General features: G+C 44.6%; 1 protein-coding gene across 1 annotated transcript in view; it reads left to right on the top strand.

Moving 5' to 3' along the window:
• LOC133140489 (inactive tyrosine-protein kinase PRAG1-like) overlaps positions 1–12,773 on the top strand; it is a 31,254-nt gene extending 18,481 nt beyond the window's left edge. Inside the window, exons 3-6 of the mRNA XM_061260486.1 lie at positions 828–2,245; positions 2,897–3,045; positions 3,950–4,635; positions 11,487–12,773. Of these exons, the coding sequence (XP_061116470.1) occupies positions 828–2,245; positions 2,897–3,045; positions 3,950–4,635; positions 11,487–12,524 (3,291 nt within the window). The 3' untranslated portion in view covers positions 12,525–12,773. The remainder of the gene's footprint in view (positions 1–827; positions 2,246–2,896; positions 3,046–3,949; positions 4,636–11,486) is intronic.
• Positions 12,774–15,482: the final 2,709 nt, after the last annotated feature.

Below are 15,482 nucleotides of genomic sequence, written 5' to 3'. Positions count from 1 at the left end.
ATTTGCTTTACTGTCACCTTCCTGTCAGCTTTGACCAGTCTGGCCCTCCTCTGACCTCTCTCATTAACAACACCTTTTTGCCTGCAGAACTGCTGCTTACTGGATGTTTTTGTTTTTTCCATTCTCTGAAAACTCTTGAGACTCTTGAGAGCTGTTGTGTGAAAATCCCCCCAGTTTCTGAGATACTCAAACCACCCTCTCTGGCACAACAATCATCCCATGGTCAAAGTCGCTTAGATTTCATCCCCATTCTGACATTTGGTCTGAAAAACAGCTGAACTTCTTGACCACTTCTGCATGCTTTTATGCATTTAGTTGCTGCCACATGATTGGCTGATTAAATATTTGCATTAACAAGCTGGTGTACAGGTCTACCTAATAAAGTGGTCACTGAGTGTACATGTTTGCACTGTGAAGAATTAAGACTGATGTTAATAGTGTTAAAGGTAACATTCCCGAGAGGCATGATGGCATTTAAAATTGCCTTACACTGTGTGACTTAGCATTGTGTCTTGCCATGCTAAGTCTATGGGCTGTTGTCAAAATGTCTAATTCAAATTCAATAAACTCTACAGCCCTGAAATGACAGAAAACACGCATGTCTTAAAACGACCAAATGAGGGGTCTTGTGTGGGGATCCGTTAGATTTAAAGTTAGTTATTTTTGCACAAAAAAAGTTGTAATGTTTATGCTCATTTTTTAGGGGCATTAATAACACTGAATGCACAATATAGCTGTACGAAAATGAGTATTTGGCGAGCCCGTCGCCATTTTTATACTCATCAACAAGGGTTTTTTTTTATATTGGCATTTGCTTTCTGTTACAGGATTACCAGAAGAATGTAATTGACAAACTCAGCCTTATGGAGATGTTGGAACTTGCTCCCTTCTATAGAGGCAAAAATGGCTGCAGAAAAACTCTGAAAGAGGTTGTTATGCAAAATGCAGCCTCAGGGAACATGGACTACCTTTGCAGATTGTCCTACGATGCATTGTCCTCGTCAGCCCAGAAGCACGAGTCACTTTTTGTCAGCGGCATCCAGGAGGAAGGACGTGGGGCCCTGGGTTTGAAGGAGAATGGGGCCAGCAGTGGATTCAGGCCTGTGAAAGGCAACAGCCACACAAGGGCTTTTATACAGGAGCCTGAGAGAACCACAGACTCCTCTGGAAGCGGGGCTGGACACAGAGGCATTGGGACTGATGGCCAGGCTACTGCCATCGACGTCACCGCTGCCCCGGCCAGCGACGTGAATTCCTGGAACAGAGAGCCCCCAAACGCTTCTGACAATTCGGCTCCAGGTTGTGCACCACAGGGGAGCTCGGAACACAGCCACTGCTCTGTCAGCTCCAGGGCTGAGCCGACTGCTACGGCGGACACCTGCTCCTGCCCCAGCCCACAGCACTCATCCGGCTGCTCGAAAGGGCCAGATAAGCCCCAAACATTACTGTTTTTACCCAGCTTGCCCTCAGCCGCCGAGGGCATTCGATTGAAATCTGAGCCAATATATGCAGAGAGCACCAAGCGCAAGACGAAAGCATTCATAGGCTGCCCTTCCCAGCAGTGTTCAGCCCTGGAAGGGGAACTGGCCACGGATAACCAGTGGGACAAAACTGATGCCGTGACTGGCAACACAGGAGAGCCCGATGGTCAGGTTCTTTACCTGACAAGTTCAGGTCCTGCTTTAAACATACTGTGTCATCACTTAGGCCCCACCTCCAGGTGTTCCACTTTTCAGTGTTGCTGTGGCAACCCGGAGACAAACACAGGTTCTCTGCAGTCTAGACCTCAAGTGAGCCCTCCCGTTCCCCCCAAAAGGAGCTCTTGTTCTCCAAAATTTGAGTCTGCTTGCCTCTCTCCTTCACCACATCCAGAGGTGCATTTCTACCCAAGTGTCCCAACACCGTTGCTCTGCCTGTCTGGAAACGAGGCCCAGGGGGAGGGTCACTCCCCAGGTGCTGCCGTGCTAGAGCAGAGAGACACCCTGCATAGTGCTGAGATTGAGGAGGAGGAGGAGATAGGGGGCAAGGGCAAATCCACCAATGCAGCTGCCGCGTTAGAGACAAGGGATTGGGGTCCCACTGTACACAGCAGCGAGAGCACCCCACCCGGGGTCTGTCAGTTGTGCCTGGACAAACATAAAGGGAGCATGTTAGCCAACAACTCGTCCTCTGCTGCCCTGTCAGAGGTGAAGAGCAAAAGCCTTATGACCGTGCCACCTCCACCACCTCCAAAGAAGCACCACAGGTCAGTTTTCCATCTTAGTATAAGGATGCTTATTCTAAGTCAATTCCTTTTTTGCTATACACTGAGGACAATTGAGCTTGAGGTCAAAAGATGTACATGAGATGACGGATCAGAATTTCAGCTTTTATTTTTATCTAGATTTGTTAAACAACTTAGAACATATAACCTTTTGTATCAGACCACCCAATTTCTCGGTTTTCGGCAAGAGTACTGGAACATGTGACTGACAGGTGTTTCTTGTTGCCCAACTGTGTCCTGTTAGATTGATTGGTTAAATATTAAATAAACTCTTGGATTTAGCCTTGGGTTCTGTCTGTGAAGACTGCATTTGTGTTAGAAAAGATAAACTAACATGAAGAACAGAGAGCTGTCTTTGGGAGAAAAGCAAGCCATTTTGAATCTTAGAAAAGCATTGGGGATTGCTTGTACAAAAGCTTTGAATGTCCTGAAAAAGAAAGAAACCGCTGCCGTACTAAGCAACAGACATCAAACAGGTCGAAAATTTGTTAGCACAAAATTCAGGAAGCATGAAAAGGTGCCGTTCTTCACACAAATTCTTGAAAATGATTAGCATGTTTCTTTAGGATTACCCCTGGATTATGGGATTAGGACTGCGATAGACTGAAAACCACTTTGTCTCCCTGATTACAGAGTTTCCAGTAAGATGAACAAGCCCACCTCTGACATAGAGAAGACCAACTGGAATGATTCTGTGGAGAGCTTTGTCCGGCCTCTTAGGATCCTGCCTGGAGGATCATCGAGTGGCCTCGGCTCCATTCGCAGGATCTTCTCTGATGGGGGTGAGTGAGTCCAGTATCTCACAATTTCCTATGGCCAATCACATGATCAAGAGTGCCAGCACCTGACTGATCTCAAATCAGCCTCCATTAGTCATATACACTTTCAAACTATACATAGAGCACTACTGACATACCCGACACCAGGGAAGGTGGAGCCCCTACTGCATCGTAGGGGTCCCACCCTCACCAGTTACAATGAATGCAGTTTAGGTTATAGGCACCCTGTCTATGTCCATCACCCAGTAGCTTTCTGTCAGTCTACGACAGTTACAATTTTTTTTTTTTTATAGCCAAGGAGGGTCCCTCGACTACCTTTTTCCCGGCTTTGTGAATGACAGAACGTGAAGTGTAACACAAAAGCCCCAAGTCTCAGAAAGACCGGGCTTATATAGAAATATATATAGATATGAGAAACACCTGTTCATGATTAACAACTCCTTGTGCAATCAGTGATTACTGACTACGCGGAGGAGACATGAATGTGATTGTGGCCCCAAGAGGTAATGTCCCAAGAAACAACTGTGCCAGGCAAACCCCATGACAGATGATACAAAGATTCAGCAAGTTCTATGTGTCAGTTTATAGTGGGGAAAAGTTGTCACATGAGAACTTGCCCCAAACTCATTGAGATAACGTTTTAGGTGAAAGATAAGAAAACTATCCTCACCTCCTATTTGTGTGATTTTGGGCACATGTAAACAGGAAACTGACGTCATAACACAAATTTTTTTAATGAAATTAACAGTATGACAACTTGCCCATCTGACAACCACTCTCCCCTCCTTTTCAGAATTTTCAGATACTTGTAGACAACACCACCATTTTAGAAGATACATTTACAATTCTTAGTCAAATCCTCTATTAATCCAGTTATTTAATTGAATATGTTTATGCTCTTTCCCAGGCGACCATGGTGCTCCCTACTTGCCCAATCTGTCATTGTGTTTGAGGTCCTCCCTGGTGTTGCCTCACGCTGAAGCACTTCCCCGTCCAGGGTTGCCCCTGCAGCCGCCTCCTCTTCCTGAGAAGAGGCTGGTGAACCGCACCGTGTCTGGGCCTCGCGGTGAAGGGGGGAGGTGGCTGAGCGCGACAAACCCTTGTTTCCCCCTGAGCAGATCAGAGGGTGACATCTGTGGTCCGGCTAAGGCCTCCTTCATGACGATGACGCAGCTGAACGTGCGCTCTTCCGCCAAGTCCCAGGGGCATCCGCAGACCGCCCTGCATCCGCGCGTGCTGGAGCAGCCTCTTGGGAAGGGAAGTCTCTGTAGGACCATCACCTCCTCCTCCTCCCCCCAGCTCAGCGCGCCTCCCCCGGGCTCTGGCCTCCACTTGCAGATGCTGCTCAGCAACATGGACAGCCGGGAAGGCGTCTACTCCAAGCTGGGCGGGCTGTACGCTGAATCCCTGCGCCGACTGGCGCTGAAGTGCGAGGAGCATTTCACCCAAAGCCAGAGGAACCCGCTGCGCTTCGACGAGAGCAACTGGTCCCTCTTCAAACTCACCTGTAACAAACCCTGCTGTGAGGCTGCGGACGGCACCTACTACGCTGCCTCCTGTGCCTCCGACCCCTTCAGCTCGTATGCAGTGAAGGTAAAATATGTGCCTTACCACAGTTTACACACAGTTGCAAATATAAAAGTCACTTGCAGGGCCTGCTCTGTGGCTCATCTTGTCAAGGTAATGCCTTAGCAGGAGACAATCCTCCTTAGTCTAGGAGCAATGCAGAGTTAAGGGCCTTGCTCAAGGGCCCAACGGCTGTGCAGATCTTATTGTGGCTACACTGGGATTCAAACCACCAAACTTGCCTGTCCCAGTCATGTACCTTAACCACTATGCTACAGGCCGCCCTAGTGCACAGGAGTACGCACTCTAGATCTTGCTTTGAGTATACATTGTGGAACACAGTTGCATGGAGGCTTGGAAACTATTCAGTATTGGAATAATAATAATGGTAATAATACATTTTATTTATACAGCGCCGTAAAGTATAAAATGGAAAGATTTGACAGAAAACATAAAAGAATACCAGAAAAGAAAGTAAATAGATAAGCATTACATGAATGAATAAATTACTGAAAAGAACAAGCAAAGCCAGGGAGAGTAGGAAAAGCCTGAAGTACAGAGTGAGGGAAATTTGGAGAAAAGGTTATGTTTTTAAGCGGGATTTGATACCGGTGTAGTCACAGAGATGTTGAGGTAGTGAATTTGGGAGTTTGAGAGCCTTGGCACTGAACAACCTGTCCCCTATAGAAGATTTTAGAAGTGTAAACATAGCTAACCTTGTTGGCACACCTATGGGTATCTCTGACCATAAACGTATCACTTTTAAGTTCCCCATTGCCCTGCTCTTCCAACAAGAGCACCGTTGCATTCAGGAACACCAAAATATAGAATCCATCTTTCTAATTCACTTTCTTGACTTTGGGTAACTCCGTTGAGCACTATAATAGTGTACTGACTTCTTTACTGGATCAGTTTACCTAGCACTGGTGATATAAAGAACTCTGGACTCACCATTCACACCTAAATGTCTGAACAGAATCAGTTAAAATACAGAAATGCTCTTAAAGCTGCTAGATAATATTACTCTCAGGTCATTAATGATGGTTCTGATAACCCAAGAAGATTGTTTTCCACAAATGCGTGCTAGCTTTGAAAACAAAACCTTTGGTTGAGATGAATGGCAAAATACCAATTTTTGCCAGTAGATGGCATCCGCATATAATAAATGGGGAGAATGGGATTTTCTTTACTGGCCAACTGTGGGCTAGTGGGCCAAATACCATCACAGTGTAACACCAATTAGTTAAACTTCAGGGATATCAATCTGTCCATTAAGGAAGCACAAGTGATTGTGAATCAATTTCACCTGCTTTGGTGCAAATGAAAGTGACAACAGGTGCAATGGAGATGCAAAAGCAAGACAACCCCACAAAAGGTAATGGTTTTGCATGTGGTGGCCACAGACAATTGCTCTCTCCTTATCCTTTCTGACTGATTCTTCTGCTTGTGTTCTTGTCACTACTGGTAGCATGAGGCAGTACCTGCAGCCCAATCAGGTTGCACAGGTAGTCCAGCTCCTCCAGGAAGGCACATCCATACGTGCGGTCGCAAGCAGGTTTGCTGTGTCTCCCAGCACAGTCTCAAGAGCATGGAGGAGATACCAGGGGACTGGCGGTTACACAAGGAGAGCAGGACAGGGCCGTAGAAGGGCATCAACCAAGCAGCAGGACTGGTATCTGCTCCTTTGTGCTAGAAGGAACAGGAGGAGCACTGCCAGAGCCCTACAAAATGACCTCCAGCAGGCTACTGGTGTGCATGTTTCTGACCAAACTTCCAGAAACGGACTCCATGAGGGTGGCATGAGGGCCCGACATCCTCTAGTGGGACCTGTGCTCACAGCCCAGCACCGTGCAGCTCAATTGGCATTCGCGAGAGACCACCAGAATTGGCAGGTCCGCCATTGGCGCCCTGTTCTCTTCACAGATGAGAGCAGGTTCACACTGAGCACATGTGACAGGCGTGAAAGAGTCTGGAGACCCGTGGTGAATGTTATGCTGCCTGTAACATCATCCAGCATGACCGGTTTGGCGATGGGTCAGTTATGGTCTGGGGAGGCATATCATTGGAGGGTTGCACAGACCTCCATGTCATAGCCAACGGTACCCTGACTGCTGTTAGGTACCGGGATGAAATCCTCAGACCGATTGTCAGACCTTACGCTGGTGCAGTGGGCCCTGGGTTCCTCCTGGTGCAGGACAATGCCCGGCCTCATGTGGCCAGAGTGTGTTGGCAGTTCCTGGATGAGGAAGGCATTGATGTCATTGAATGGCCCTCACGTTCCCCTGACCTAAATCCAATTGAGCACCTATGGGACGTTATGTATCGGTGCAAGTACCGCCACAGACTGTCCAGGGGCTCACTGATGCCCTGATCCAGGTCTGGGAGGAGATCCCCCAGGACGCCATCTGCCGACTCATCAGGAGCATGTCCAAACGTTGTCAGGAGTGCGTACAGGCACGCGGTGGCCATACACGCTACTGACTCACATTATGAGTTGCCGTGATAAAATTCACACAAGTTGGATCAGCCTGTGATTTCAATTTTTTATTTTTCGGTGTCATTTTGAATCCAGCCCTCAATGGGTTGATGATTTTGGTTTCCTTTGACCGTTGTTACGTGATTTTGTTCTCAACAAATAAAACTGGAAATTTATCACAAAAAATATTTTAAGTAGAATGTTTCTTTAAGTGAAAAGTCTCAAAAAAGAAAGGAACTTAAATTGATCAGCCTGCTCTCCATCAAGGTATCTGCACAGATCTCTGACAACATGGAGCAGCCCTGTAGTTTATATTCTATTTATGCAGAACTAGTTTATGCCCAATTATTTGCATATAATTAACATGGCAGCATATTCATATTTTGATAAATCCAACAGATATTGTGAATTGTTTATATTACACACAGCATTATAACATTATAATATTCCTACTGTGAGAATCAAAGTGATATGTGGGTGACACTATCATTGAGTGACTGTGAATGTGCATTAGTTAGCCATGACTTTGTTTAATTGGGCAATTACTTTTGGACTAATATTAATAATTATGTATAGGCCCATATACGCCCATACTGTAGGTTACATACCGAGCACCTTATTAGGAACATTTTTACTTTATTGCACCTACTTATTCATGTGATTATCTAATCAGCCAATTGTGTGGCAGCAGTGCAATGCATACAATCATGTAGATACGGGTCAGGAGCTTCAGTTAATGTTCAACATCAACCATCAGAATGGAGAAAAAATGTTATCCAAGTGACTTTGACCATGGAATGATTGTTGGTGGTTTGAGTATCTCAGAAACTGCTGATCTTCTGGGATTTTCACGTACACTAGTCTCTAGAGTTTGCAAAGAATGGTGCAAAACAAATCCAGTGAGCAGGAGTTCTACATAAACACCTTGTTCATGAGAGATGTTAGAGGAGAAAGGCCAGACTGGTCAAAGCTGACAGGAAGGTGACAGTAACACAAATAACATTACAACAGTGGTATGCAGAAGAGCATCTCTGAACACACAACGCATCATAACTCTAAGTGGATAGGCTACAGCTGGAGAAGTCTAAAAAAATAAGTCTAATACATATCTAATAAAGTGATCACTGAGTGTATATGTATGTGGTGGTCTACAGCGTCTCATGGGATGAACATATTGCCCATGGGGTAAAATTATTTCAGAGACTGGCTTCTGCTGGTCTCGTTAGTAACTTGTTAGTAAATTGTTGTGGGAAAGCACAAGTCTAGATCGTATGAGTTCAGTGTGTTGGACATGGTCTTCATATACAGCACAGAAATAGAAAAGGCCCGTGCCCAGAAGAGGCCCAAGCATGTTTGTTTTATAATATTTTCAACGTGAAAATCCTGCATAGTTTGCCTTTAAGGCCTTTAGAGACCTAGTATGTGGCCATGAGTGTATGGATAAACCTCAATTAAATGACCTTATCAGCAAGCTTTCACCAACAAATGGGGCTCAGCTTTCATGACCGCTTAACCACTAATGGAGTACCGTATGAGATGCCACTACTAAAGGGAGACACATTTACTTGTAGTGTTTTAACAGTGAGTTTGTGTTTCATTTGGCATTGCCGCCTCGAAAGATCGCAAATCAGCAAATCAGCGGCAGCAAATCATTATTCATTTTTTTCCGAAGTAACTACCTGTTGTTCACACAACCACCACCAGAGGGAGCAAGGTATTGAGCTATGAGACGGTGAAAGGATGGTATATGCTCCTTTAGAAGCCATTTTAGTGTGATTTTGAAGAAATCATGTTTTATTAGTTATTGGTCAAGTACTACGCTACCCATAATTCTAAAGCGAGTTCCACCATCACTAATCATGCCCCTTTCTTACTCATTCTGCATGTTATGGTGGACAAACAGTGACTTCAGAAAGCATTCAGACCCTTTCACTTGCAAACTTTATTGTGTTGTATATTTAATTTTAAATAGATAAAATTTTGTCCCTCAATCTATGCTCAATAACCCATAATGGCTAAATGAAAGCATGTTTTTAGACATTCTAATTTACATAAGTATTAGTATAGCTGTGGCACTCAAAATTGTGGTGAGTTGTTGCTTTAAGTATCCTTGAGATGTGTCTAGAACTTGATTGGAGTCCACCTGTGGCAAATTGATGTAAAAGGTCCCACAATTCACACTGCATTCCAGGACAAAAACCAAGCCATGAAGTCCAAGGAACCTCGATAAAATGCATAGATCAGGGCAAGGTTATATAGCCATTTCTAAAGCTTTGAGTGTTCCCAGGAGCATAGTGGCATCAATAATTGTTTGGAACCACCAGGACTTTTCTTGGAGTTTTAACAGGGCAAGAAGGGCCTTGGTCAGGGAGGTGACCAGGAACCATACAGTCCTCTGCTGAGATGAGAGAACCTCTGTGCCTCTTGGCATCTGTGTTAGCTTCGACTGCCTCGTCCTCCGCTGTCTGTCTCTCTCGCTCACACAATTCTTCCTCTGTAAATTCCCGTTCAAAACTGTAAGGTTGTATTTCTTCGTCAAAATCGAAAAGCTTGTCTTTTAACTCGGCAAAGTTACAGCTGTCCGTCATATCGCTCAGGCTAGCCAACTTAGGTCAACTGATATTTGTATGCTAACGATACCGTATTTTTGTGGGAATGTCATGTGATCACCTGGATGGGTGGCCGCCCATAAACCAGTCTGTTCAGAGAGTTTGAGCGCCCGTTGCCTTCTGGGAAACACAGGCTGAAGATTCAAGCCAAACGCGTCCAGTGACGTCACTGGACATGTTTGCCCTTAGAAGTTTTGCCCCATATTTAAAAACGGCTACACAGACGGTGATTTTAAAAAGACAAGCACACATCATTTAAGCATTTAATCCAAATAATCACAACTGAAACAAGCATGACAGTGCTCCTTTAAACTGCAATGACAATGGTTATAAATCCATTTTTCTAATTTGTGCATAAAAATAACTTGTGTACCTCAACGTATATGGTGAATCCTGAGGCGTGACAACAAATATTCATCCAGCGAATGGCTTTTTTCTCCAAATACAAACGATATCTTGAAATGACAAAGCTAAGAGTTCCTCTATATATGGTGAGTCTGAAATGCAAGTCTAGTCTCTGTAGTTCTGTTTGTGAAGTTCTGCGGACAGTAATCACTGACTCATCTACACCTGGTTTCTGAATACTGTTTCTGATCAGTTGTACAGGTGTTTGGAGGTTTTGCTTCATTATGGTGAGAGTTCCATCTTCCATCGACTGTCAAGGTCTTCCTTGGCCTACCAGGTTCTTTGCAATTACTGAGATCACGAGTGCTCTGTCTCTTCTTAACCCCTTTGTGCAAGCCACAAGATCTGGCAACCCTCACCTAGTGTTGCAATTTGAGGCTTCATAACTCCCCTCACGAGGCTTCATAACTCCAGACATGAGGATCACAGAGACTTGAGAAATGGTTAAATAAAGCAAGACACTTGTACCATTTAATATAGTTCATATATAATATGAATGTAGTTTATTTTCATAATTTAGATATAAAGTGCTACAAATACAAAACAAAGTAGGTGAAAATGCATGAAAATGTTTTTCTCCTTCACTAACAATTAGGTGGTAAACCTATACATTTTCTGAATTATGAACTCTTTGCCCACAAGTGTGCAAAATCTGAGGATTATAGATAGGACTGCTAAAGATTATGAAGCAAAATGTAAGCAGTGTACCCTGGAGTCCTTTTGTGTCTCCAAATTGTGCATAGCAATAAATCATAAACATATTTTACGACTAATGAAACGCACTTCTACATCATTACTATATTTTAAACTTAAAATATCTAGGGGTCCAAAAAACTACCCATAACCTATAATCAAGCCTCTCATAACACACTTTCTCTTCAGCCATGACAAATTATCTGTCAAGCTAGCTCAATGTTTTCAAAGGGAATAATTTGTGCTGGTGTCCAGTGTTGTAAAATAGTTGGACACACCCTAGTTAAGGCTAGCATTTGAGTATTGCGCATTGACTCTTAAAATAGGGCCCAATGTTTAAAGGATACCGGTATATAAAATATATTTATATAGAAAATAATCATGGTTTTCCCTGTGGGTCAATATTCTGAGTAAGAATGTACAGTATATGGTTACTTTTCATTATGTGGGATTTGAATTGGAGATTGTAGTAATATTCTTTTTAAGAGAAAAGCATTGCATAGTGTTGATTGTAGAAATATTCACAGCATGCTTTACGTGTGTTATGGTTTAGCGTTGTGTCAGTTTGCACACAGGACAAACCCAGGCTGAGGTCATTATTAAGCCGAGTTTATTGCAGAATAAAGATGCCCCTGACCAGACTACTACTATGCTCAAATTTGACTGTTACTGTTGCATTTCCATTCCATTTGCAGATCTGTAAAAGCCAAACTCGAGATGCTAAACTGGGTCACTTGTACGGGCGGTCGGTTCAGCAGAGCGTTCCTCCCCACTTCAACCTGCAGCAGGACTGTGGCCACTTCATCGCCTGCATTCCCCAGAGCATGCTGCCCCCAGACGAAGCAGCAGACCGGTCCCCCCAACGCAGTGAGCAGGAGCGCGTGGTGGTTATCACCCGCGAAGTGCCCCGCCAGAGCGCCGCCGGTTTCGTCCAGGACTGCGTGGCCTTCCACCGGACCCAGCCGGAGGCGTACGAGCGGAGGGTGTGCTTCCTGCTCCTGCAGCTGTGCAATGGACTGGAGCACCTCAAGGAACACGGCGTTACCCACTGCGACCTCTGCCTGGAGAACCTGCTCCTGGTGCCTCACGCGTACCCGCCCGATGGCTTCTGCAACCAGAACCACCTCCCCCGCCTGCTAGTCAGTGGCTTTGCTAAAGCTAAACGGCACTTAGCGGAGGACCCCTCCACCGACCCCCTGCTGAAGACGGACCGCTCACGCTTGTCCCCTGAGATCTTGTCGGCCACCCAGTACCGCAAGTTTGACGAGTTCCAGATGGGAATCCTGATCTATGAGCTCCTGCACCAGCCCAACCCCTTCAAGGTGAGCCCCAAGCTAAAGGAACGGGACTACCACTGCAAGGACCTCCCGCCCATCCCGCCCGTGTCGCTGTACTCTGCGGGCCTCCAGAGGCTCACCCACCTGCTGCTCCACCCTGACCCCACCAAGCGCATCCACATCCAGGAAGCCAAGCATGCCCTGCAGAGCCTGCTGTGGGGTCCCTGGCGGGACCTGATGGAGCAGCAGCGGGACAGGCCCAGGGAGGGCCCGTACCACGAGGGTCTGCTCAACTGGCTGGACGTGAAACGGGCCCTGCTGATGATGAAGTTTGCAGAACGCTCCTTGGAGCCAGAGCAGAGTGCCGAGCTGGAGGACTGGCTTTGCTGCCAGTACTTCTCCTCAGCCAGCCCGCCTAGCCTCTGTCACACCGCTAATCTCCTCTACTTCAAGTGACTGTGGGATGTGCTGCACAGGCTTGGTTCTGGCATGGTAGGAAGACTTACTGCATTGAAAAAATGTTAAATAAATGAATCTAAGGCATCTTGTTTAACCTATTTAAACTGTGAGTTGTTACCGTTAGCTTTACATGACACATTTTCAGTTCTTGTCCTTATATATTTGTCCTTAACTTCAGTGAACATGAAATTCATAATGTTGTACGCTACAGTCCGTATGTATTTGGACAGCGATACAATTTCTGCATCTTGCCTCTGCACTCCAGCACATTGGATTTGAAATGAAATAATGAATATGAGGTTAAAGTGCAGTTAAACTCTTTTTGAGGGTATTTACATCAATATTTGGCGCTGCGTATAGGAATGACATTGTCTTTGGAGTTTGTTATTAGTATTTGTCAACAAGAGGACCTAAGTTTGCACCAATGAAAGTCGAGGAAGCAGAAAAATTAAATAAAAAACAGTCAAGAGACATAGGTCAAAAAATAGGCTTACTGAGACAATTATTTGTCCATCAACTGTAGAGGATATCCTTGGCATACCAGGTCTTTACTGAGCTCACCAGTCATCCCTTTCTTTTTAATGATGTTTATTTGAAACTATTTACTTTGGTAGCATATTGTCTCAAGTTAAGTCTCAAGTCTTAACCTTCGAGTTTCAAGTCAAGTCCCAAGTCATGAAGGGCAAGTCTCAAGTCGATCATTTATAGAGCGCTTTATCCAAAGCGCTGTACAATTGATGCTTCTCATTCTCTCACACACTCACACACACACACACACATACACCAATGGTGATTGGCTGCCATGCAAGGCACCAATCAATGGAGTGTCTATTTGTACTGGTTTAAATAGCTGGATTGTGTGGCAGAGGCTACTAACACCAGCTCCAGTCAAGAGCTGTTCCGGGGTTTACTCACACAGAAGTGAGGCTTACTCAGTTAGCCAGCTTTGTGAAATACCGCCCTGGCTCTAACCGAAGCCTTTGCTCAGTATGTTTCATGTTGGTGCAGTACGCTGTGTGTCATGCTCGGAGCACCCCATGACTGTCCTCAGAAAGACATTCACCTAAGAAATCAATTCTAATGAAACCGATCCTCTTAAAAAACATTATTTCTATTGCCATTGTGCATTATGAAAACAGTTATAATATAAGATATTATAGGTATTCATTTTGGTTTCATGAAACAAGTACATTTATTTATAAATGTTTATAATTCAATGGAGAAAATCATTTCTGAAGACAGTATGTAACTACATTAATTTGAACCATGGAGAAACTTTAATACCATACGTGAAACCATACTCTGAAATAGTGTTTGATTAACTATCAGGGGGAATTTATTCAGGAGCCTGCTAATCCCTGCTTCCAAGATGTCAGGGCTACATCACCCAGACATTGTTTGCCCACTGGGTCAACTTAATTGAACATTCACCGATCTGAAATACAGAACGTTCCATTTTATGTTTGGGATTGGGACGATGTTTGGGCGACATAGCCTGGCGTATTAAAAATGGGCAGATCGTGTCTATGTTGTTGCAACGTTGTTGCAATCCCATCTGATATTTCTTTTCCCAATAACTTCACATTTTGTATAGCAGTAAGTAATGATTTTCGGAGTCGTTCCTGCAACTGCAGTTGCCATGATTGCAAAATCACGGCACTCACGTTGAGTAGAACTGATGTTATTTTTGAGGATAACATGAGGATATCTCCAATTAGAGCTGAGTATTTGTGTTTTCCCGCCCATATAAACGTTTGATTGGCCCTCCGCGATGCTTGTGCCTATGTCGCACTGGAAATTAAGAATAATCACAATAAAAAAAGACGAAAAAATGCGAAAGAGGTGCATCCGCATAAACATTGAGAAAACACTCAAACAAGTCTCTCGAGTCACGCAGCTCAAGTCCAAGTCCAAGTCATAGATGTCAGGTCTGAAATACTTTTCTTTTTGGCAAGTCAAGTCAAAAGTCATCAAATTTGTGACTGGAGTCACACTCAAGTCCAAGTCATGTGACTTGAGTCCACAACTCTGCAAGATACTGAAAGCTTTCTTATACCTGCACTATGGAAGCTATTCAATGACGAATCTGGCTTCCCATTGCCGCACGCATCCGTTTCAAGGCCCTAGTGTTGGCATTTCAGGCTGCTAAGGGGACTGCCCCACCTTACATACAATCCCTGATCACTCCCTACTCCCCAGCTAGACCACTCCGGTCTGCCAGCTCTGGTCGCCTTACGGTTCCCTCTCTACGTGCACCTGGCGGTCGAGCTGTACGTTCACGCCTGTTTTCCGTTCTGGTTCCTCAGTGGTGGAATGACTTGCCTACCACTGTCAGAACAGCAGAATCCCTCCCCCTATTTCGATGCAGACTCAAAACCCTACCTTAGTCCTCCCTCCTGATTTCCCCTGCCCCTCCTTTCTGATATCCCTATCCTTGTCTAACCCCCCCCCCCCCCCCCCCAAAAAAAAAAAAAAAAAAAAAAAAATTCTGATGACAACTATGTTTACAACAGCATTTCCTGTGTATTTTGCTAGTTTCTGGATGTGATGCTCTGACTTATGGTAGAACCTATGCACTTGTAAGTCGCTTTGGATTAAAAGCGTCTGCCAAATGACTAAAATGTAAATGTAAATGAATCAGAAACACCTGAGAAGCTGCCTGTCCAATTGCTTTTGGTCCCCTAAAATAAAGGGACTATGTATAAAAAGGGATACAATTCCGACATGGATCACCCAAATCGATATGGCTGGAAATACCCTCAAAATGAAAGTGACATAATAATGCACCCTCATATTCATTCTATCATTTCAAATCCAATGTGCTGGAGTACAGAGCCAAAATAACAGAAATTGCACCACTGTCCAAATACTGGACTGCACAGTATTCAAAACAAAGTACATCGAAATGTTGCACTTTAAGTACATTTAATAACAAAATGTCAAAGCAAGCCCCAA

Source organism: Conger conger, chromosome 11, assembly GCF_963514075.1.
Source record: "Conger conger chromosome 11, fConCon1.1, whole genome shotgun sequence".
Taxonomy (NCBI): domain Eukaryota; kingdom Metazoa; phylum Chordata; class Actinopteri; order Anguilliformes; family Congridae; genus Conger; species Conger conger.
The sequence above is the reverse complement of the archived record's forward strand: the minus strand, read 5'-3'. Positions and strand labels throughout refer to the sequence as shown.